At 44.8% G+C, this 24,807-nt stretch overlaps 1 protein-coding gene across 1 annotated transcript in view; it reads right to left on the reverse strand.

The window, feature by feature from the left end:
• PGBD5 (piggyBac transposable element derived 5) overlaps positions 1-24,430 on the reverse strand; it is a 106,794-nt gene extending 82,364 nt beyond the window's left edge. The window contains exon 1 of the mRNA XM_055308700.1: positions 24,100-24,430. Within this exon, the coding sequence (XP_055164675.1) occupies positions 24,100-24,430 (331 nt within the window). The remainder of the gene's footprint in view (positions 1-24,099) is intronic.
• Positions 24,431-24,807: the final 377 nt, after the last annotated feature.

The raw sequence follows: 24,807 nt of genomic DNA on the forward strand, positions 1-24,807 counted from the left end.
CTCACGAGGGAGGATGAACACATTTATAGATAATGATCTATCATAGATAGACTTGAGGAAATCATAATTCTATTAGATTTCATCTGAATATTTATAATTAGTTATTGAATGCATTTATTCAAGTAACATTAAAATAGCCTACACTGAGCAAGGCACATAAGGAAATTCCTATATTATAGATCAGTTCTTAGTAAAGAAAAATCTCATTTTACCACAGAAAGGGAAAGAAGAGAGAAAGAGAACAACTGAACTAGCACACACAAGGATGAGCAAGGAAAGGTTTTCACGATAGTAAGAAATAATGATTAGTTAGTGGAGTTTGGCAGTCAACCATTCTAAAGATTTAGAATTCTTTAGTGCTCTATAAGTATGTAGAACTTGATGATGACTCAAGACTATGAAAGGAAGATCATGAAGGCAACTATAGTAAAACTTTTATAGTAAAACAGTATAGATGAGTAAAAACACTAAAGGCCAACAGTATAACAATATATGATTGCACAGGAGTTCATTTGCTACGGAAATTTTTTTGTTTTGTTTTCTCATACTATAACTCTTACATGTTTCTCTAAGTGGAATGCTCTTGAAAAGATTATAAGAAAGAGAGTGGAGTAAATCTCTAAAATTTTTAAGTCTGTAAAAACAGATCTTTTTTTAAGATTTCATTTATTTATTCATGATAGAGAGAGAGAGAGAGAGAGGCAGAGACACAGGCAGAGGGAGAAGCAGGCTCCATGCCAGGAGCCCGACACAGGATTCGATCCCCAGACCCCAGCACCATGCCCCAGGCCAAAGGCAGACACTAAACCACCAAGCTACCCAGGATCCCCTATAAAAACAGATCCTAAGTGACGCTGATGTCCATGTACATGCATGAGCCATCACCTCAAAGGCAGTGAGCCTGGGGCGCTCACTGACCAAGCAAGCCCCGTACAAACTGTTTACATGACCCAGCATCTCTCCCCTTTACCCCAAGAAAAGCTCAGAAGGGTTCAAGCAGCAGACCGAAGTGAGAGGGACTAATGTTCATGTAGGAAATGCTACGGGCTTGACATTACACATGCTTTACAAACGTGTGATCCCTTCCAAAAATACAGTGACGTAGCTACTATTCCCTCATTTTACAGATTAGAAAACCAAGGCTCAGGTTACTTTGCCAAGGAAATCGGTAGAGACTGGGAAGTAGGAGAATTCAAGGATTTGGCTGGATTCAAAGGAGATTCAGGAATTTTGACTCAAAAGTCTATTGTTCTTTATACTTTCAAACTTAACCCAATATTACATAAGAAACTGTTCAGGTGCCCTTAGGTCTGGCACCAGCTAAGCTACTTGGCGGATGCTGACACGGGCTGGGCAAAGGTCTCAGAACCTGGCTGAGCCTGCACCAGAAAACCAGGCTCGCCTCCTCTTGGCTCTGAGGATCTGGTCTTTTAATCTCCAGGTAGAAAGTGAAGAAAATAGGTCGAGCTATCCTAAAAGACCAAAACCAAAGCCTTTCATGATAGCAATAGCAACATTTTAATATGCCCAAATTATGTAATATTCGGCCTAAGCAGAACACATGCAACCCCCTGCCAATGGCAGCTTCAAGCATCTGCTTTTTTTTTTTTTAAGATTTTATTTATTTGTTCATGAGAGAAGCAGAGAGAAAGAGAGAGAGAGATAGAGAGGGAGAGACACAGGAAGAGGGAGAAGCAAGCTCCATGCAGGGAGCTGGATGTGGGACTTGATCCCGGGTCTCCAGGATCACGCCCTGGGCTGAAGGCAGCACTAAACCACTGGGACACCAGGGCTCCCCCAAGCATCTGCTTACATGGTCTTTGCATCTGCTGAGAATAAGGTTCTTCAGGGTGACTTCTGCCCTCAATGGCCTCTTGTATTCATCCAAGCAACTACCAGACCAAGTCCTGGTTAAAAACTTTGAATAATGGACGCTCTAAACATAAATCCACAGGAAAGAAACCTCTCACTCTAGCATTTTCCCCAGGTGTGTAACTGTGAGGACAGCAGAGTGCCACAAAGCAGCAAGAGCTAACTTTAAACACTTCCTGCAGGCCAGGCGCCTCCTGGCCTCTCCCCTAAGAAAGGGATACGGGGAGCAGAAACACAGCACAGCGGGTTCACCTCCTGGTTCCACCACTATGACTTCCTGGGACAATCACTTAATCTCCCAGGCTCCTTCACTGGTAGAGTGGGGACAACAATACTTATTTAAGTGCAAAATCAAGTAATTTCAGCAATGTGCCGCCCAATAAACCTTTATTCCTTTCCTTGAGATCAAGTCTTTCGCATTTCTCTTTGAAAGAAGATGGTGACCCTAGCATTGCCTTTCTGTCCACTCCTGCCTGGACTCTGCCTCTCCAGCCCTGAGGACCACAGGTACCTGGGTGCACAGCCTGTGGCTCTAGGCAGGAAGGACAGCAGCCTTTTTCTGCCTGGAGCTGGAGGGAGCAGCCCTGGAGCCCCAGGACCAGAAGGCCTGAAGCCACCTATGGATGCAGCAGGTAGGTGAGTGCTTACCTGTGTGCTGTCTAGACTCCCAGGCTCTAGAGGTAGAGAAACAGCTGAGAGAAGATTTCCTCCAGAGGATGAGCAGGGAGGGGCACCAGAAGGGTTCTGCTGATTATCAGCTGGTGACACAGGGAGGGCCGCTCTCTCTCTCACCCTTAAATACTCCCCAGCCCCATGGGCCCACAAAGAAAGATAAGCCCCTTCCCAAGGGTCTCAGAGCAGAATGTGGCATGCTCAGAAGAAACACAACACACAACCAAGAAGAGAGTACTATGGACAACTTCAATTTTAAGAAATAATAATAGTCCTCAGAGATTCAATTGCAACACATACAGGAAAAAAAAAAGATTTCCTGCCTCTTAAAAAACAAACAAACAAACAAAAAACAGAAAAAACACAGACTTCCAAAATAACCTCTTCACATAAAGAGAAGGTGGAGGTAGTCATGCGTGATTTTTGAATCAGAAGATCAAGTCAAGAAAGCACAAAGCAAGATTACAAGTGTGAAGAGATGGAAATCTTAAAGGAGAAGATAGGGGACTTTAAGGCTGTATCCTAAGACTGAGAGAAATGGGCCAGATGAAGAAGGAGCAATAAAGGGCACCTACTCTGGACAGAAGTGATAAGAAAAGACACACAGAGGCAAATGCTAGTAACCTTTCTGAACCTAAGGATAAAAGAGGGCAGGGGGAAGACAGCCCTTCAGGAAGAATGAACTCATACCCGAGATGGAAAGGCACACAACAGGCTAAGGACAACACCGCAATACTGTTGGAGCAGCCATGGATAGTGAGAGAGCTCTGGGTACCAGGTTCCCCAGGCAAGATCTCATTCTGTTGCCAAGAAAAAAAGAAAATTCACAGGGATCCCTGGGTGGCGCAGCGGTTTAGCGCCTGCCTTTGGCCCAGGGCGCGATCCTGGAGACCCGGGATCGAGTCCCGCGTCAGGCTCCCGGTGCATGTAGCCTGCTTCTCCCTCTGCCTGTGTCTCTGTCTCTCTCTCTCTATCATAAATAAATAAAAATTTAAATAAATAAATAAATAAATAAAAATAAAAGAAAATTCACAGTGTCTACTACTAGGCACATCACATCACAGCAGAGAAAATTAAGAAAAGGCTCTACCAGGGATCCCTGGGTGGCTCAGCGGTTTAGTGCCTGCCTTTGGCCCAGGGCGTGATCCTGGAGTCCCGGGATCCTGCTTTTCCCTCTGCCTGTGTCTCTGCCTGTCTCTCCATCTCTCTGTGTATCAAACAAACAAACAAACAAACAAACTTAAAAAAAAAAAAAAAGAAAAGGCTCTATCAAAATACAAACCAAAACCAAGACCCCATGGACAGAAAATTGATGGCCAATGACCAAGGCTGAATGGCTGATGCCAACCTCAATGTCATTTCTGATGCTCCAGAAATGATGGCTGATCATGTAGGTTCCCACCATGCCTAAGCAGCATTACTACCTTAAGTGATAGATGCACAAGACCTATAATTCAGATTTGTTATGAATATCTGAGCATTCATTTGCACATTCAATTCTGTATTCTAGGCATAACTCAGGCTGAAAAGATAACCTCATGTGCTTTCTATGTTGAAATTCTAGAAGTTAAAATATAAATGTGTAATTGTTATGGTAAGGGTAAAATGTTGCAATAAAGACTGAAAAAGCAGGGGGCGCCTGGGTGACTCAGTGGTTGAGCATCTGCCTTCAGCTCAGGTCTATCATCCTGAAGACCCAGATCAAGTCCTGCACCAGGCTCCCCATGGGGAGCTTGCTTCTCCCCTTGCCTATGTCTCTCTCTCTCATGAATAAACAAATAAAATCTTAAAAAAAAAAAAAAGTGGCAGCGATAGGAAGCCCAAGATGGACTCAGAGGACAACCATGAACTTACCTCCTCCCACAGACACTCTGGATCTACAGCTAGGTATAAAACAAATCCCTCCGAAAAAGACCTGAAAACTAGGTCTTCCACAGGAAGATGGGTAGGAAAGGCAGAGACATGGTTTTGCCCCAAACCCTAACCCAGTGCAGTAACCCACAATCAGAAGGCCTCTCACAAAGGAGGTTTCTCCCTTGGGACCTGTACCAGAGAGATGAGCCCCCAAAATGTCTGGCTTTGAAAAACAATAGGGCTTAAGTCTAGGAGACCCAAAGCGCTGTAGAGGTCAGAGACTACACTCTTGAATAGCTTGTGCACAGACTCACTCAACCTTGGGCCTGGAACAAAAGCAGCAGTTTGAAAAGTGCCTAGATTATTTGTGCAAAATATCTTTTTTAAAAATATTTTATTTATTATTTGAGAGAGAGCAAGCACGAGAACACATGCAAGCGTGTGCAAGTGGGGGAGAAGCAGAGGGAGAGGGACAAGCAGACTCCATGCTGAGTGTGGAGCCTGATCCAGGGCTCAGTCTCATGACCCTGAGATCACGACGTAAGCAGAAATCAAAAGGTGGATGTACAACTGACTGAGCCACCCAGGTACCCTGTGAAAAAGATGTCTGCTCACCTTACAGTCTGCCAGAGGGGCAGGGGCCTATTGGGACTCTCTCCTGGAAGGAGACACTGGTGAGCACCATTCCTACACTCTCTTTCTGTCCTGTAGTGCTGCTAGTTTAGGCAGGTGTGTGTAGTACCTGCATCTCCCTTGGCCCTGCCAGAGTGGGGGGTGCACTCAGCCCCTGAAATCTCCCGTGGCCATACTAAACTAGAGGTGTACACAGTTCTTGCAATCTCCCACTGCCCTGCCAAAACTAGGGGGCATGTCTACCCCTGCACTGTCCAACTGCTTCACTAAAGCCAGGGAGTGAGCACAGACCAAACAGGTGACTCTCCTTGATCACTTAGCTCCAGTGGCAGGCAGGGGCTTATATTCCTGACTCCCTCCCAGACTGAAACAATCAGACAGATGGTTCTTGGCAGGCCACCAACCCCAGGGCACTGCAGAGACACCTGACTTAAACACATCCCCAGATTTCCTGTGAAAAAAAGCCTTTTCCTTGTCCTAGAGCTTCAACCTGAGAGGCCAACTTCAGGTCTGCTACATGTCTGGAGGCTATGAAAGTGCTCCAAGGGAACAGAGGCCAGGAGATACCATCTTTGCACTCTCCCTAGGCCTTGCTATGTAGCTCACCAGTACCTCCCAAGAAGGAGCGGATACATTCATCTGGAGTCCTGATGTTTGCAACTGCTGCCCAGAGTCTGTTTGCAGGTCCCAAGGGCTGGGATGCCTGCTTTGGGGTGCAAACCCCTTACTCCTCAGGGAGAAGCTCATGCTTGGTAAACCTCCAGACTGCCTAGCAGGGTTTACAGTCGCAGTCCCACAAGACTGTCTAGACCAAAAAGCAATAATACTGGGGCACCCAGGCGGTTCAGTTGGTTAAACATCCAGCTCTTAGTTTCGTGATCTTGGGGTCATGAGATTGAGCCCATGTTGGGCTCCACATTCAGTAGGAGTCTGCTCCTTTCCCTCTCCTTCTTCCCCTTCCCACGTACTCGTCCCTGCTCTCTCTCTCCCTAAAATAAATAAAACTTTAAAAAGAATGGATGAACACAGTGAGAACTTCAATAAGGAGATAGAAAATACAAGAAAGTACCAAATAGAAGTCACGAACTAACGAAAACAAGAAGTCAACTGAAAAATACACAAGAATGTTCAACAGCAGACTAGATGAAGCAGAAAGAAGGATCAGTGACCTGGAAGACAGGCGGTGGAACTCACCCACAGAGCAGCAAAAATAAAAAACAATCTTAAAAAGTGCAGATAGGTTGAGAGACTGATGGGGCAACATCACATGGAATAATAATGTTCACATAATAGGGGTCCCCGAGGGAAAAGAGAGAGGAAAGGGGGCAGGAAACTGATTTGAAAAAAAATAATAGCTAAACAATTCCCTAAGCTCAGAAAAGAAATAGACATCCAGATTCAGGAAGCTTAGAGAGGTCCAAAAAGAGAACTACATCAAGACATGTTATAATTAAAATGTCAGAAGTTAGAACTGACAGAAAATTTAAGTAACGATACAAGGCAGAGTAACAGAGGTTGGATAATATCATAATTATAATCTTTGTAGAATTATATCATGTATTAGCCTAAGTCATACTAAAGCAAACAGCCCTGAGGAATTTAATGTTATAGTCATTTAATTAATTCAGGCTAGGAATATTTCAAGAAAAAGTCCTATTTGGGAATTCTTCATCTAGTGACGATAAATTAAAGTCAGAAAGTCAACTCTGTCCCCTTTAAACTTCAGGAACAGAAAAAAAGTCCACAATCATGTCTAACACCATCCACAATAAATCACTTTCAATCCAGTCCTGAAAACTAATATATAGAGTAGGAAGAAAACATTACAGAAAAATTTCATTTTCATTAATCAAGTTTTAAAATATAACAGGCCTTACAAAAATGCCCTTTAGAAAGACAATTCCTTGAAGTTTTAAGTCAATGGAAACTAATGCTACCCTCAAAATGCATGTTGAAACGATTACTGTAGATTACCACTTTCCGTCCTCAGATGAAAAATTGTCAAGAAAAAAAACAAAAAACAAACAAACAAAAAAAAAAACAAAAACAAAATTGTCAAGAGTCACCCACACTGTGAATCCTAAAGAGAACTAACATGCTCTTTCTGTATCTTGTACAGCAGACATGTGGATGTGCAAACACATTCAGAAGGCCTTTGAGGGCTGACAGCCTGCTGGAGTAATAAGGAATTCATCAGTGTTTCTGGCTTTCTGGTGGGCCCAGAGAATTCTAGGTAACCAAGCTGATGTGTCATGAGAGTACAAGTGTTCCCTATGATGATACAAAGACGATACGTATCACCTCCTCAGGGCAGACACCAAAATCCATGTTCGTATACCAAAATCTGAGACACATACATATATTAAGAAATGATTTTGTTATCTTGAAAGAAAAACACATTGTTCCAATGCCACATTCCTAGTTTTTCCTCAAATGACTATAAGTAGTAGCAACTGCAGTCAGAAATATCAGAAATAAAAAAGTGAGGGCAACATCTGAAGTTTACTCCTGCAAATATTTAGAGAACATCTGTGAGCAATACACATGGGATTACATCAACAAAATTGCACCATCTCATGTACCAGTCAAATCCTCAAGTCTAGGAGATGGAGGAAGTTTTGACCTTCCAGAGCTACTATTAAGGAAGAAGGTGGAGACAACACTGACATAAGTTCCTACGTTGGCACAAGAGCTAAAAATACCTTGCTCCTCCATAACCCCAACTGAAAGTAAACTTCTCATTTCATAAATGTGCAGTAGAGTGACTATAAGTACAATATTGCCTATAGCAGTATGAGAAATTATTCCTGTACTATATATTGTCAACTTTTTGAATTCTGACACCTAAAATGTTTAATAATAAATGCTTTTTTAAAAAGAACAAAAACTTCAGGCTGTATTTTTATTCTAGAAGTTCACCCTACAATTGGCATCAGTCTTAGGCAAACATTTAGCAATTTGGAAAAAATCTACATTTGGTGCTTTGTGCGTGTATAAAACAAAAGCACAGTAATAAATCTTTAAAAGTGAAATAAGGATTCTTGATACAAAAGATTTTGTTCTGGGGAAAACAGCTGGGAGAACAGTGTGTTGTTTTCAAATGATGGTGGAGGAATATGCATTCAATTATGAGAGAGGGAAAGAGAATGAGACAAAATACTATTAAAATAGAAATAAATTATAATTAATTGATATTCAACAAGGGTATCAGTTACATGGGGAAAGAATAGTATTTTCAACAAGTGGTGCTGAAACAACTCAATATTCACATACAAATGAAATTGGAACCCTACCTCACACCATATAGAAAAAATAATTCAAAATACATCAAAGACATAAATATAAGATTAAAATGATAAGTTCTCAGAAGAAAACAGAGGTAAATGTTAGTAGTCTTGAACTTGTCACTGCCTCCTCACCTATGACCCCAAAGCATAAGCAACCAAAAAAAAAAAAAATATATATATATATATATATATATATATATAAATGGAACTCCATCAAAATGTCAAAGTTTTGTGCTTTCAAGGACACCATCAATAAAGTCAAAAGACAAGCCACTAAACGGGAAAAAATATCTGCAAATCATACACCTTATAAGAAACACATATCCAGATTGTATAAAGAATTCTTACAACTCAGACAATCCAATTAAGAAATGGACAAATGACCTGAATACACATTTCTTAATATGCAAATATATATAATATATACATATTATATATGCATATATATAATATATATATAGCCAATAAGCACATGAAAATATGCTCAACATCACTAATCATTAGGGAAATACAAATCAAAACCACAATGAGATACCATCTCCTACCCACATGGATGGCTACTATCAAAAATCCCTAAAACAACAAGTGTTGGCAGGGATGTGGAGAAACTGAAACCACCGTACACTGTTGGTGGGCTTGTAAAAATGGTGCAACCATATTAGAAACAGGTTAGTAATACCTCAAAATGAACACATAGTTATCATATGACCCACCAATATCATTCCTGCATATATACCCAAGAAAAATGAAAACTATCCCCACACAAAAACTGGTTTATTCATAACAGCATAAAGACAACAACCCAAATGTTCATCAACTGATGAACAAATTAAAAAAACAAACAAACATGATCTATCCAATCAATGGAATATTATTCAGCCTTAAAAAGGAATGGAATTGTGATACACACAACAACACAGATGAGCCTTGAACACATTCTGCTAATTGAAAGAAGCCAGTCACAAAAGACCACATGTTGCATAATTTAATTTATATGGAATTTCCAGAATAGATAAATCTAGGGAGACTGAAAGTAGATTAGTGGTGGTGATGGCTAAGTTTCTTTTAGACATAACAAAAATGTGCTAATGGGTTAGAATAGTATAGTTAATGATACTTAAAGCCATTAAATTGTACACATTAAATGAGTGACTGGTATAGCCTGTGAATTATATTTCATTTAAGCTGTTATCACAAAGATGCAAAGAAAACTTCTGCATTTATCAAGTAGAAAAAGCATGAACTTGATTAAAACATCAAAAATGGGGAAAAGAAAAAAGCAAAATAAAGATGGAAGGAATAAATCATGCCTGTTTTTTATTACTTTAAACATATACAGACTTACTTCCCCAACTAAATTAAAAGTGCCATCAGGTGATGGTAAAAATACATGCTCATGCTGTTCAAGAAATATACTTAAAATGGCAAAAAAGGGTTGAAAAAAATTTACCAGGTGTGGAGATACTAGGCATGAAGAGGAAGCAGGAATGGCAAAATTAATAGCAGATAAGCTGGATATCAGGTTATAGGTACTAAGATGACATGATTAAAGGTACAGTTTGGAAAGACAATATTAAAGGTCTAAGTATGTATACACCTAACAATATGATACCTAACAACTCTAAAAATGCAAGAACATGGTAAAATTTTAGCTCTTCAAATGGGAGTACCTACTAGAGAGAAAAAAACAGAGGTGCCTGGGTGGTTCAGTGGTTGAGCATCTGCCTTTGGCTCAGGTCATGATCCCGGGGTTCTAGGATTGAGTCCTGCATCAGGCTCCATGCAGACAGCCTGCTTCTTCTCCCTCTGCCTATGTCTCTGTCTCTCCCTCTGTGTCTCTCATGAATGAATGAATGAATGAATGAATGAATAAATCTTTAAAAAAAGACACAGAAAATAGACACCCTTTCTTCCATCAAAAAAACATACATTTTTTTCTTACACCTATAAAATGCCACATTTATAAAGATTAACTGCATATATGGCAACAAAGAAAACCTTTACAAGCCTTCCAAATTAAAGATTTAAAGGACAGTTCTTTGATCACAATCCAGTAAAATGTGAATTAAATAATTAGGTAACAAAAAATGGTAACCACATAGAAATTAAATATACTCTTCAATTAAAGAAGAAATTTAAAAAAAAGACTAAAGAAAATCCTGAAAGCAATGGAAAGGAGGATACACTCTAAGGAGATTTTAGTGTCAAACGCTTTCAATTTTAAACATTGTTTTTAAGAAAAGAAATGCTGTATTCATTTAAACCCATCAGAAAGGGACAGCTCAATAAATCAAAACAGAGAGCCGTAATTATAATAAAGATAAAATTTTAAACTAATAAAAAACATAAGAGGGGCAAATAAACTCAAAGTTGGTTCTTTGAAAAGACTAATAAAACAATAAGAGACCTCAAATGCCCTATTAAGGATAAGAGGGAAGGGGGGGGGTGTTCAGGGAGTGGGGGAAAAGAGGAAGAGACACAGAGAGAGAGATGCAAAACAGATAAGGGATTTGAACAGATATAAAAGCAAATAGAAGAATCATGAAACTGCAAGGCATTTTATGGTAACATATTTGATAACCTAGGAGAAATGATGATTTCCTCGGAAAACAAAATCATCCAAATGATTCAAGAAGTGGAAAATTAAAAAAAAAAAAAGTATCAAGACCAGGCAGTTTTGCGGCTGAATAACCCATCATTCTACTGTTAAATGGCAATAGGCAATTAAAAAATAATAAGCCAATTCACTTTATGAAGCTGAGCATGATTTTAATACCCAAACCTGGGAGGGATGAGAGGAGAACTATTAACGAATCTGGCTTATGACAGATTAGTTACAGAAACTGAACTAATGTTAGCAAATAACAGAAGTCATCCATCTATCAAAGGGATACATCCTGAGACCAACTTGGATTTATTCCAGGAAATTAAAGGAAGCTCAAGACCAGAAAAATCAATAAAATTTACCTCATCCCTAAATTAACTGTGAAAAAACTCTAAGACCATAGCAATAAACGCATCTGATAAAAATGAAGGCATTTGATAAAAGTTCAGCAGCCATTTCTTACAAAAATTAAGATAAGAACAGAAGGAAGTTATTCATGAAGTATTATTAAACAAGAAGTGCTGCTTGATCAAGAGGCAGATAAAACAATGACAAAACCTCCACACGTGCATGGGTAGGTACAAATGGGTTCCTGGATGAGAGCACCAAGTTGTCAACAGGGCCAGAAGCAGAGGTGAGGAGATTTTTAACAGAGAAGAAGGTAAAATCATGTAGGATATCAATGCAATAAGATGCAAATGAGATTGGATGCATTCACATCTCTAATTATAAAACACTACATGCAATTAGCACTACCCAGAAAAAAGGTACTCTTGTTTTCAACCCCATAGCCTTCATGTACTTTCCCAGTACCAGAGTACAGGATACTCTGTTGTAGACATTACAATTCATCATACTCCTTTTTAAGATTTTTTTTTTTTTTGTATTTATTCATGAGAGACACAGAGAGAGAGGCAGAGATAGGCAGAGGGAGAAGCAGACGCAGGACTTGACCCCAGGATTCTGGGATCACGACCCAAGCCGAAGGCACTGAGTCACCCAAGCACCCCATTTTTTAAAGATTTTTAAAATTTATTTTGTCGTAGTCCTTACTGAAAATGTGAATCAGAGCATGAGCTGCAGGTCAAAACTCAGGCACAGCGATGCCACCCCAAGTCAAGCCAAACTCCTGGCTTGCTGAGCTCTGATTCAGTCTCTCACAGGGGCACTTGGAGCTGTTAATAAGGAGCAGGAATTTGAGCAGTCCTTTGGTTTTCCCTGGAGCCATCTGCACCCATCACGTTTACCAAGGCTCTAGCAAAGTGTTGGTGCTGGCACCCTCCCCCCCCCCCACCTCGGGTGCTCTGTTATAGCTCCTAGGACATCCTTTTTATGATAGCACCTATTACTTGGCATCATGATGATTTGAGGACCACCTGCACTCATCACTAGGCTCTATGCTGGCTGAGGGCTAGAACCTCTCCTTGTTACTTCTCAAATCAGAGTTTCTAATGTAGCACCTGGCACGTCGGAAGTACTGTCAGTATCTGCCAAATGAATGAAATGTACTCAAAACATGAAGTCTGCATTCAGAAACTTCTTTCTGGAGCCATTTGCTTTAATTTCCCGGGCAATTTAAAACATTTCCAACCTTGCTGCCAATAAGCTGATGGGGGGTGAAGGAATGCTGGCATACCCCACGGGCCACATGACTCTGGTTGGTCCTTTGGCAGTAGGGATGTTGAGGACGTTGCTATCGCCCTTAGGAACTCACCAAGTTGGGGGAAGGGGTACTTTGCTGAGTGCCTACCGTGTCTGACCCTGTGTGAAGTCACCTGGGACCTGCAGCTGCTCTCTGGGAGGTGTCGCTTGAGAGACAGGGCTGAGATGGGCACCCGGGTATGTGTCTGTCCCCAGAGCTCTGGGTACCACATCACCATGCCTTCCCGAGAAGCAGAATCAGACAGCTACAGATCTTCATTCCTTCCCACTGAAGTATCTCATACACCATCTTCAGAAGTTTGGGCCATACTCTTTAGCCATTCCAGCTTCCCTGAAGTAATCAGCCATCTCCCTGAATTTACCTGCATCTTTTCCAGGATCAATTACTTATCTGCCAGCCTTCTTGAAGATAAGGAGTCTATAAATTTTTTACAGATACTATGAACTTACACTTGCTAATATTTGCATAACATGCACCTCTTTCGATCTTAAGGAGAAGCTTCTCACTGCGATGGTCTCCAATTTCCCAATTAGGTTTTGTGCCAGGATCCCACTGGAATTCTGCGTGCACGTCCCCTAAGATGCCATAAATTGTGGTTCAGTTTCCCACCCAGAGGAAGAAAACGAAAACATAATGGAAATCCTGCTGAAATACTACTCAAAGAGCAAACCAAAGGGAACGTATTTATTTGCCTCGAATGCTAGGACCTAAGAAAAGCAAGTTTCATTACAGGCAAATGAGGAGGGAGGTATCAACTTTCCTACGTGAGCTGTGGAGTGGAGCTCTGCTCACTCACAGCAGCTCAGAATCTTTACGCAGTATACCCCTCCCCCACCTGCCAAATTCAGCTGTGGATTCTCAGAAAAACTGAAATTTGAGATGTTATGGATTCTCCACCTTCCCCAAATGCAGGAGGAACATCTATAAAAAAAGACTCTCAACACACTCCTTAGACAATTCCACTTATTTACATTTTTTTTTCTCAGAAAATCATCCTTTATCTCGATCCCTGATCTTCTCTAACAGTTTCCTAAACAAGAAAACAGGTGTCCTCCCACTCCAGTTCCATCCAAAATAACTTTTTAATTGCTTTTGCCATGGGCGCTTTTTGGCAGCTTTGAAACATCAGAATTGCATCAACCTACCAGTCTCTTCACCATCTTGGAAAGAATGGGGCACTTCTCAGAGGCCCCTGTCACCTGCTCTGGGGTCTGTCCCCTTCTGACCCAGCTGGAGGGCCTTGACAGAAGAGTGTGAGGTAGATTCTCAGACTGTGCCTGGTGATGCCTTACAGGGCACCTCAGGAACTGAGGGGCTGCCAGCGGAGGGGAGGGTCTGGGCTCAGGGGCCCTACGACTAACAACTTCAAAGACAGCGTTTGTTTTCCACTGGTTCTTCTATGTAGCCTGGGTTTCTCCTCTCCAAGGTTCCTGATTGCTAAAAAGTTTTGAAAATCTAAGTAGCACAATATCCATTGTGGGCCTTTTGGCCACATGGGACAAAAGGGGTTTAAAGGAATAAAGATAAAGCTACTTGCAAGGACGCACCAGCTCTGTGCTTCCCCACACATCTTACTGATTCTCACAACCCTGGGAAGGAGCTCCTGCAGGGAAGGCAAATTCCACTGAGCCCCTTGCCCAAAATCACAGGGTGAGCACATGGCACCGCCCAGGCCTCCTGCCCCCGGGTCCTCTCCAGCCATAAACCTACTACCCTTTCAAAACATCTACAGCTTCAAACCATCGATGTCCAATTAAACAACTCTATCTAGGGCAGCCTATGCACATTGCTTACCTGCAGGATCTTACCTGTCTACTTCCAAAGTTACTGGGGGAATCTCCGAGAGAAGAACAAAGAATTCATTTTTATTCCCCGGTTGTTTTCCATCATTTCCCCCTTGTGAATCCTCACACAATGAGTCGGCATGTGGCCCTACTGATCTGAACCTGCTTTTCCATCAATCCTCTTTTCTTTAGGGTCTGTGCTACTTAAGCGGGCTGTTCTAACAACCCCTCATCAAATGTATGATGAATCAAACAATAAAGAAGTTCATTTCTTGCCGACATAAATTAGTCCATGACAAATATGACTGATGTGAGTGGCTTTTCTCCAAAGGGTGGTTTAGATACAAGGTCCTTTCATCTACTGGCCCCCAACATCTCTGATGCCTGGCTGAGAAGAGCTTCCATGTGGCCAGCCCTGAGAGTGGGGTCCACACTTTGGCTCACTTTCCACTGCCCTGAATCCAGGCAGTGGTCTGTCTCACTGCAAGGGATGCTGGGAACTGAGGTGCAGCCACTGCCTGAGAAGAGAGGCAACAGGTGAGAGAGATTTGGAGAATGACACTGGTCTTCAAGAGCCCCTTGCAAGGGACTATCATTAATTAATTGATATGACCAGCATATACTGTGTTCCACACTTATGCTCTCAATATGATGCTTCCTTGACCCTTAATCAAGGGAACTAGTTCAACCTAGGTCACTTAACCTGTGACTCAGTTTCCTTATGTTAAAAACAGGGATGATAATGCCTCACGAGATTGTTTTGAGGATCACATACATTACAAAGTGCTTAGGGGCATCTGGTTGGCATCAGTTAAGCATCTGACTTCAGCTCAGATCATGATCTCGGGGTCCTGGGATAGGGTCCTAAGTCAGGCTCCGTGCTCAGTGGGGAGTCAGCTTGTCCCTCTCCCCCTGCCCTTCTCCCTGCTGGTACAGGGTCTTACCCTCACAAATAGATAAAATCAAAAAAAAGAAAGAAAGAAAGAAAGAAAGAAAGAAAGAAAGAAAGAAAGAAAGAAAGAAAGAAAGAAAGAAAGAAAGAAAGAAAGAAAGAAAGAAAGAAAGAAAGAGAGAGAGAGAGAGAGAGAGAGAGAGAGAGAAAGAAAGAAAGAAAGAAAGAAAGAAAGAAAGAAAGAAAGAAAGAAAGAAAGAAAGAGGAAGGAAGGAAGGAAAGAAAGAAAGAAAGAAAGAAAGAAAGAAAGAAAGAAAGAAAGAAAGAAAGAAAGAAAGAAAGAAAGAAAGAAAAGTGCTTAGAACACTATCTGGCACATAGAGCGCGATGAACAAGTACTTGTTAAACAGATGAGGGGATACAAGAACCTGGTTCCCCTGCAAATTTCCTTTTTTTTTTTTTTTAAAGATTTTATTTATTTATTCATAAGAGACCAGAGAAAGAGGCAGAGACATAGGCAGAGGAAGAAGTAGGGTTCCCGCAGGGAGCCCGATGCGAAACTCGATCCCAGAACCCCAGGATCACAACCTGAGCGAACGGCAGACACTCAGCCACTGAGCCACCCCCTGCAGGTGCCCCTCTCCTGCAGACTCTGCAAATTTCTAACAGACTCCTGTCATGGGGGTTTCTAGCTCTTAGGAAGTGGGCAGGCGGCAGAAGCCCAAGTGTTGATGAGTTCCTCAGCAGCCAAATTCAGTTTCCTATGCAAGACATAAAACCCTGTAAAATACATCCCAGGCCTACTTCAGAACCTTCCTAGTAAGGAATCCATTCCCTCAAGAGCTGCCCCAACCTCTCTTCCACTACTTGGGATGTAGAAAATGCTTAGCTCCTTGGAGACATCTCTTCATTGGTGCTGATTTCCAAACAATCTAGTTCTATGTCCATTCATTCTTTTGTTCATTTCTTTATTCAACAAACATTGAGGACTTACCATGTTCTAACGTGACCAAGACATCTGAGGTCTCAGCACACGTGGGCAATGTTTTAGCTTACATGAGGCTGCGAAGAGGGACAGCAGGAAGGCAGTGATTTTATATTCTGGACACAATGACATCTGAACCAAGACCAAACTAACAAGCAAGGGCTACTATGAAGAACATTCCAGGTATGGGCTCTGCAGGCATGAAGGCTCTGAGATGGGTACATTTTGTGTCGATGGCAGGACAGGTGACCAAAGGGACACTGGAAAGGAAGGCTATGGAACACCTAAGGGTGTTGGAAGCCTTGCAAAGGATTCTGGGATTCCCTTTAGCTTCAACTGGAAGCCACTGGAAGGTTTAAGCAGAAGAGTCAGTAGATGAGCTTGTTTGTAAAAGAGCGCTCTTCTTCCACAGAAGGAATGGGGAGGGGGTGGGGTGTCAAGACTGGAAGCTGGAAATCCAAGCAGATGAAGTTTCCAATTTCCTGGCCAAGGAGTGATGCTGTGATGCTCTCCCAGTTAGAGTGTAAAGATTTGTGGTTCTAAACTTTTTAGTACAGTGATTTATTAAATATGCAGCTAAATATGGCCAGGAATTCATACTTCTATAATAACAAAGGAGAGAGGGACTCTTCATACCATGTGCCCATTGAGACAGAACAGCATCTTCACATTACAGGATGTTTTAGGTAGCCTAGGAGTCCCTCCCACCCCGAGATAATACCGCACTTCCTCCCGCCAGTACAGACTTTACCACAGCACCTTGAGTGGTCTCTTTTCCTCTTCCTTCCTGTGGGGGAAGATCACAGGGCTTGTCCACAGATTCCATCCTCTCTAAGTTCGGACTTCTCACCAAACCTGCCCAGGCCCCTACCCCATGGGCTCCAGCACTTGTAGGTAACACCTAGATTGGTCTCTGAACTAGGGAGCTCAGATTCCAGCTACAGTTACTTGCAATATGGTAACAACTACATAATGTCAAACTGCAGGACACTGTCACTGAGAAGGCCCCAGGTCAAGATGCTCGGTTTAGGAGAAGATGGGGCCGCTCAGGGGCACAGTGGCATACCTTCTCTCCCCTCCCAGCCGTTGCTGGAGTTTGAGATGCTCTTTTCCTTCCTCTTCACCTGACTAATCTTTATCTGTTCTTCAAGATGCAGCTTAGGGGCTGCCTCCATCAGAGGTGCCACTTCCCCAAACCGACTGAATTAGGGGGTGTGTCTCCCAAATCCCATCTAAATCCACGTTTACCTTGATGACACTGTTCACCAGAAACTCTTCCTCCTTTTCTTCACCTTGGCTCTCTTGCTGGACCCCAGGAGACATGTCTTGTCATTTTTTTTTTTAAGATTTTATTTATTTATTCATGAGAGACACACAGAGAGAGAGGCAGAGACACAGGCAGAGAAGAAGCAAGCTCCATGCAGGAAGCCCAATGTGGGACTTGATTCCAGAACTCCGGGATCATGCCCAGAGCTAAAGGCAGATACTCAACTGCTGAGCCACCCAGGCATCCCAAGACATGTCTTATTTATATTTTATCCCAGTAGGGTTCAAAATGCTTGCTGAATTAATAGATGGCACATCTCGTATGTTGCCAGTGGGTGTATAAACTGGAAAACTGTTTGGCAGGATGTACTAAAGCAGTGGTTCTTGGGGTGCCTGGGTGGCTCAGTGGTTGAGCATCTGTCTTCAGCTCAGGGTATGATCCCGCAGTCCCAGATTGAGTCCCACATTGGGCTCCCTGCATGGAGCCTGCTTCTCCCTCTGCCTTGTCTCTGCCTCTCTCTCTGTCTCTCTCATTAATAAATAAATAAAATCTTTAAAAAAAAAAAAAAAGCAGTGGTTCTTAAGGAGGCACCTGGGTGGCTGGGGTGGCTCAGCCAGTTAAGCCTTTGCCTTCAGCTCAGGTCACGATCTTGGATCCTGGGATCGAGCCCCGCATTGGGCTCCCCGCTCAATGGAAAGACTCTCTCCTTCTGCCCCTCCCCCTGCTCATGTTCTCTGTCTCCCTGTCTCATGTTTTTACTCTCTCTCAAATAAATAAAATCTTTAAACAAATGGGGGTGCCTGGGTGGCTCAGCCGGTTGGTTGGGCATCTGCCTTCAGCTCAGGTCATGATCTCCAGCCCATGTTGGTCTCTCTGCTTAGCAGGGAATCTGCTTCTCCCTCTCTGTGTGTGCTCGCTCTCTCTCTCAAATAAAGAAATAAAATCTTTAATTAATTAAATAGATAAATACATACATACATAAATAAAATAAAGCAGTGATTCTCAACTAGGTGATTTTGCTTCCCAGGAGACATATGACAATGTCTGGAGAAATGTTTGGCTGTCGTAACTAGTGGAAAGGGTGCCACTAGCCCTTCAGTGGGTAGGGGCCAGGGATGCTGCTAAACATCTGGCAATGCACAAGACAGGCCTTCTCAACAAAGAATTATCCAGCCCATAAGGTCAATAGTTCTGAGATTGAGATATGCATCTAACCTGTGACCCAACATACCTACTCCTAAGGTTTATGTGCCCAAGGGAAATGACCTATATGTCCATCAGAAACACAAGAATGTCTGAAGCAGCTATACCCACAGAAGCCTCAAACTGGATACAATGTAAAAGACCATTAATAGGATAAGGGAAAACAAACTATCGTATTTATATGATGCAATACTACATGCAATGTGAAATTAAAGACTGCAATGTACAATAATAAGAACTGAATAACCAGACCAAAGTAACAGGCAAAATTAATCGATGGTGATAGAATAGAAGCTGGAATAATGATTACCCCTGGAGGCAGGGGGCTACTGACTGGGAAGGAGCAGGGAAATCTCTGGGGTGCTGGGAACATTCTGGACTTCACTTAGGTAATAGTTACACACACTGTGCTGTGGACTACGACTCATGCACTGTATGTGTGTTACACCTCAACAGGCCTTATTCAGTGCAATGGTTCTCTAAGAGCACCCTACCAGCAGGAACACGCTCTGGTGTACTGTCCTCGCTACACAAGATCTTCTAACAGCCTTTCTGATATACTGCAGGCAGGAGTATGGTAGGTGCATCTCGGGGAGGCTGTTTCACCAGATATCAAAAACCTTACATGTCCTTAATTCAATTCTGTTTTGATCATTTTATGCTAAGGAATGTGCTAATAAGGATGTGCACACAAACTTAAGCCTCAAGAATATTTATCATCACATAATAAATAAGAGGGGGAGGAGTCAATGAATTCAATGCCCACCCAGAGGGAACTGTGTAATATTACAGACTCATTAAAACTGACATTCTAAAATTTAAATGGAGAACATTTACGATATATTAATTAGAAGTAAAAAGCAGATTGCCCAACAAGATGTAACTTAAGATAGATGAAGGATACACTCAATATGTTTAACTATGATCATCTACGGTAATGAGAAATAATGGGATTTCTTAAAATTTTATCATTCCCCCCCCCTTAAGATGTACATATATGGTTAAATAAATATATAATCATAGTTCTTAATAGTAAAGGTGAGTTTTGGACTTTAAAACTGAGTACCTGACTTCACAAAACCCCCAGACTGCCAATGTATTCAATGCCCTACCTGCAGAAACACTCTAAACTCTCATCACAATGGCCGAGGCATAGCAGGGATTAAATAGATAAATTTCAGATTTTCTGTCCCCTATCTGACTGTGGAGATTGGTTACACAAATCCATACAGGCATTAAACCTCACAGAACTGCATATTGCCCCCGCCCATAAAAGGTTAAAAGCAATTCTGTGTAAAAATATGAAAGTAAATACTTCTGACTGAACAAGGCTTTAGAAGCTGCAAAGAAAAAAATAAAAAGCTACAACCATCCCTGAATGCTCAAGTCTACCTAGTTAGAAGGCTAGCATTCCACCAGGTAATCTCATCGCCCCAGACCCTGCCTACAACACCCCATCTGTGTTTCTCTGTGAAGCAGAGGTGATGCTTGTTCTCTGAGTACTTGGGAAGGTTCAGGGTGATGATGAAAAAGCATCACGGGGACTGCCAGTGATGATCAGTGTCATCCTCACTACGGAAGAGAACCTCTCTCCAGGCAGCTCCTTCTCTGAATTCTCCCTGGTGGTGGCACATGTTTGGTTGGTTATTATGGAGCACTCATAAGATGTACCTTGTAGCTCACCCAGACTCAGAGTTCCTCCCGGAGCCACAGAATGTGGTACAGACCTGAACGTGGGAGCAGCTGCTCCTGGACACCACTGACAGGGGCCCAGGTACCTGAGCTCATAAATCCATTATGAAAGGCTCCGTTTAATTCTGGTTCAAGAGAGAGATTTTTCTCCTCTTGTTAGAAAAAAAGATTTTAAGCCAAACAAGCCAACAACAAACCCTAGGATAAAACATTTAACAATGTTAATTTTCAAAGCCCTGTGGTCCTCACCAGCTTCTCAAGGTCATACCTCCCTACTGAATGATTACAGAAGGCTGCTGACATGGTACATGGCAAAAACGCTCCTATGAAGTCCAACCTCTAATATAAAGAGCAAACAGCTCAGATCCCAGCCAGCCACGACAAAGGACCCACAAAGCTGCACACACAGGAGCCCCAGAGCATCTGTGAATCTGTCTGTTCCTTCGCCTCCTCAGAGAGAAGGAATCACAAGACTGCTCAGAATAAGAAACCAAAAGGGCAGAAGCCCAAAAGGCAGCCGGGCCTGATTTTATGCTGTCTCCAAAGAGTGAGCTCACATGCTGTGTCGGTTATTTGCACAGTGGGCAGGCCAGGCTGACAGCTTGAGGGGGATATTTTAGAGAGATAACTGCAAGTCTGATTTGCAGAGGGTTCTCAGGGCCTTGCGCTCCCAGTAAGCATTTCCAACTCCAAGGCTGACCCTCCATTCACACAGGGGTTAAGAGCCTGCAGCCAGCTCCCAAAACCTGGTCTTTGTATTTAAATCATCTCAAGGGGACACATCTCCAGGCACAATCAGAACCTGGGGAGGAGGGGAGAGGGAGGAGGGAGGGGACCTTTCCACCCATAATTGCTGGCTGCACTTCTGGAGCACCTGATCCCAGGAAGCTAAATACATGGAAAAAAACAGAAGAGTCTGGGAAGCCTAGAACGCTCTGAAGAGCAGCTAGCGGAGTCTCCACTTTAACCCCAGAAATGCCTCTGCCTCCCTCCCCCTCCTCCCCTCAGCTGGGCACCAAGTGTCTCCCTACTGGGTGCACTGCAAATGTGAATCAAAGTTCAATGGTGCCCGGTGCCCACGCCTCTCTCATGCACAGGGACTCTAGGCCACCAGAGGGTTCCCAGACAGCAGTTGTAATCTCTTTCTAATTAAAAACAAAAACCGAAAAAACCCTAACTGGCCCAAACCAGCAATATGTATTTACATATAAGACACAGTTGCACACATACTCGTTCACACATGTCCCTATTTACATACATAAACATGATTTTACAGCAGAAGGTAAGCAAGCCTGTTCCCTAAGTCTAAAACCCTTTGCTTTCCTCACCTGATTCTAGCAGCAACAGCCATTTATGCCACAAATTTTCTTATGAGGGCTGATTACAGATCAAAACACCACCCTCCTGGCTTGCCTCCCTGTCCTACCCTACCAGCCCAGTGAGATCTGTTAACAAACCAAGATCAAAGATGGAAGAAAGGCCCAAACTGCATTCCTTGAAAGTAGGGTTAGATTCTATACTTTGATAAACCTCAGAGCCTGAACCTCTTTGCTCTCAGAGCGACCAGGGTGCAGCTCTCAGACTCTAATAAACATGTCCATCCCCACCCCCCCACCCCGTCGCCACTAGGCACAAGGGTTTTCTCTGCCCAGTGCCTATTTTCAGCTCCCATAAATCATATCCCATTGTTTCAGGCAATCTGAACTCAAGCTTAATAAACCATCAACCTCACCCCTCCACCACCACCACTCCAAATTTCCCTCAGGGAAAGACTGTTTCAAGGAGGAAAGGAAATTCTTCATTAGGGTTGGATTTTAAAAGCAAGTTTCCACACAAAACCGGAAAACAAAATTGGGTATAAATACCATCAAATAACCACAAATGTCTTTGGTTAAAGCGCTTGCCTGGGATTCTCAGGTCTAGGTGTAAGTTCAGTGAACATCCAAACGAAGCAGAATTTGAACCTAGTACTAAATGACACATGATCCTGCACTTCATGACCATTTAAGTGCTGCAGTGGCTAGATTAAATTGCTCTGATGCAGAATTTCTCTATAGTATAGGTTACTAAGAAATATAATATTGCTTTAAAATTTATTTAGGTGTGTTCATCCTTTCCAACACCCACACACTCAAGGATCTTCTTCATAACCAGGCCTAACCTAACACAATTTCCCCTGTTTTCCCCTGGAGATGTTAGGGAAACAAGAGGACATGTGTCTCAAGTTCCAAGATCAAAAAACTGGATCACAACACTCACAGCATCAAGTCTGCCAAACCAGAGCTCTGGGTACGTACAATTCTTAAAGAGCTAATTTAATGGAAAACAGGCGTCTGGGGCTGCAAGCCCTTAGGACATTCTGGAAAATGTAGGGGGTTTCAAAGGATTATACAGAGTGACATGACCTTGGACACGCCCAAACTCTTAACCAAAGCCTAAACGAGAACATTTTGTTAAATTTACCCATTCCAAAACGCTGCACAGTTAACTGGGACCCTGCAAAGCTCAGTGCGTCCACACTGCAGCCTGCCTGCTGGAGGTTTGCAGACCACTCCCTGCTGAGAGTCCAGCCAACCCAACCAGCCTAGCAGCAGGCTGCAGCAATGATGTCCAGATCCAAGCCCAGGCACTGGCCAGGGGTCCCCTGGGTCTGTCCTCCTATGCGCTGTATTCCTGACTGGTTGAACAATCCTCAGGCAGAGCCCCAGGAAAAGCCGCATCATGCCGGGTCTGGCCACTCCCTGGTCCTCAGCAACACCGGTTGCACACCCTTCCACACAAAAATGTTGTGCAGAAACAAGGGTCTGCCACAGAAGGCTGCTGAGCAAGGCACGAACGCATCCGGGGACGGGTGGGCACAGCTGGTTGGTCTCTACCTGTCCCAGAGGGCAGAGGCCTCAGAGCTTCTGCAGGGTGAGATGTTTTAAAACCAACTCTCAAAAAAGGAGGCAGTAAAAGAGGACCTCAAGCAGCCCCAGCTGCCAGCACTCCTGCGACCTCCAGGTATCAGGGGCTTGGCCAAGACGGCGGTGGTCGGTGGTCGGCAGAACACAAATGGAGGAGTGTTCTGGCCCAAGCGCATACATACACCTTAACGCTGCTAAACTTGTCCTTTCGCTCTTCTCTGCTCTTAGCAAGTGATCCTGAAAGGCACGGACAAAGTTTTTCAGGATAACTGGAGAAAACACAAGCCAGTGAGGACGTCCTGGGTGGCCCCTCCCGAGGCTCTCACCGCGCCTCCCTCCAACTGCCCCTGCCCCACCCCTGGCACCTGGGTAAGGCTGCTCTGGGGCCACCAGTACAAAATGCCCACACACGCGCACACACACGCAGCGTCAGGTTTTCGGAGTCCCTCCAACTGGGAAGCCTAACTCCAACGCAGCCCTCAAGCGCGACCCCACAGGTGTGAGCGACTCGGACGCTCCCCGCAAGCGAGGGAAGGGCCCCTCCAGGTCCAGGCCGGCGGCGGGGTGCTGGCCCGGCCCCGGCCCGGCCCCGTGCTGTGCGCCCGCGGGAACTCGGGGCCCTACGTGGGCAGCCTGATTCCCGCCCCTCACACCCCCGCCGCCTGGGCCCCAGGGAGCCCCGACGCGCCCAGCTGCGGCGGAGCAGCCGCCCCCGGGGTCCGGAGTTCCCGGGCCGCCCCCGCGCCGCCCGCCCCGCCCCGCGCCGCGCCGCGCCGCGCCTCACCGCCCGTGTCCTCGAAGCGCGGCGGCGGCCGGTCCCGCAGCGTGGCGGTCCAGCCCGCGCCAGCCTCGTCCTCCTCCGGCTCCGGCGCGGCGGCGGCGGCGGCGGCGGCGGCGGCGGGCGGCGGCGGCCCGGGGCGCTCGTGCTCGTCGTCCGACGAGGCGGCCGAGGAGGAGCGCGAGGCGGCCGACGTGCTGTAGAAGGGGTTCCCGCCGCTGTCCGGGCCCGACTCGCCGAACACGTCGTCCGAGATGTGCAGGCTCTCGTAGCGCGCGCGGGCCGCCTCCAGCAGCGCCGGCGCCCTCCTCCGCGCGCCCCCGCCGCCCTCGGCCATAGCCCCGGCCGCCGCCCGCGCGCCCGCCCCCCACAGCGCCTCCCAGCCGCACGCGCCGGGCCCCGGGCCCGCGCCGCGGCCCGCCGCCCCCCACCAGCGCAGCCCGCAGCACAGCGCCCGCCGCCCCGCGCCCGGCCGGCCCGCCGTCTTGGCCGCCTCGGGCCCGGCGCCCGGGGAAGCGCCCTCGGAGCTGGCGCGCCGCAGGCTGCGGGCCGCGGCGGGACGCAGGGCGCGCGGGCGGGAGGCCCACGGGCTGCGGCCGGGCCCAGGCGCCGCCGCCGCTGCCGCCGCTGCCGCCGCTGCTGCCGCCGCCGCCGCCGCCGCCGCCGCTGCGTCTCCTCGGCGCCCGCCGCGTCCCCGCGCGCCCTCCCGCGGCA

This window comes from Nyctereutes procyonoides, unplaced genomic scaffold, assembly GCF_905146905.1.
Source record: "Nyctereutes procyonoides isolate TBG_1078 unplaced genomic scaffold, NYPRO_anot_genome, whole genome shotgun sequence".
In the NCBI taxonomy this organism is placed as follows: domain Eukaryota; kingdom Metazoa; phylum Chordata; class Mammalia; order Carnivora; family Canidae; genus Nyctereutes; species Nyctereutes procyonoides.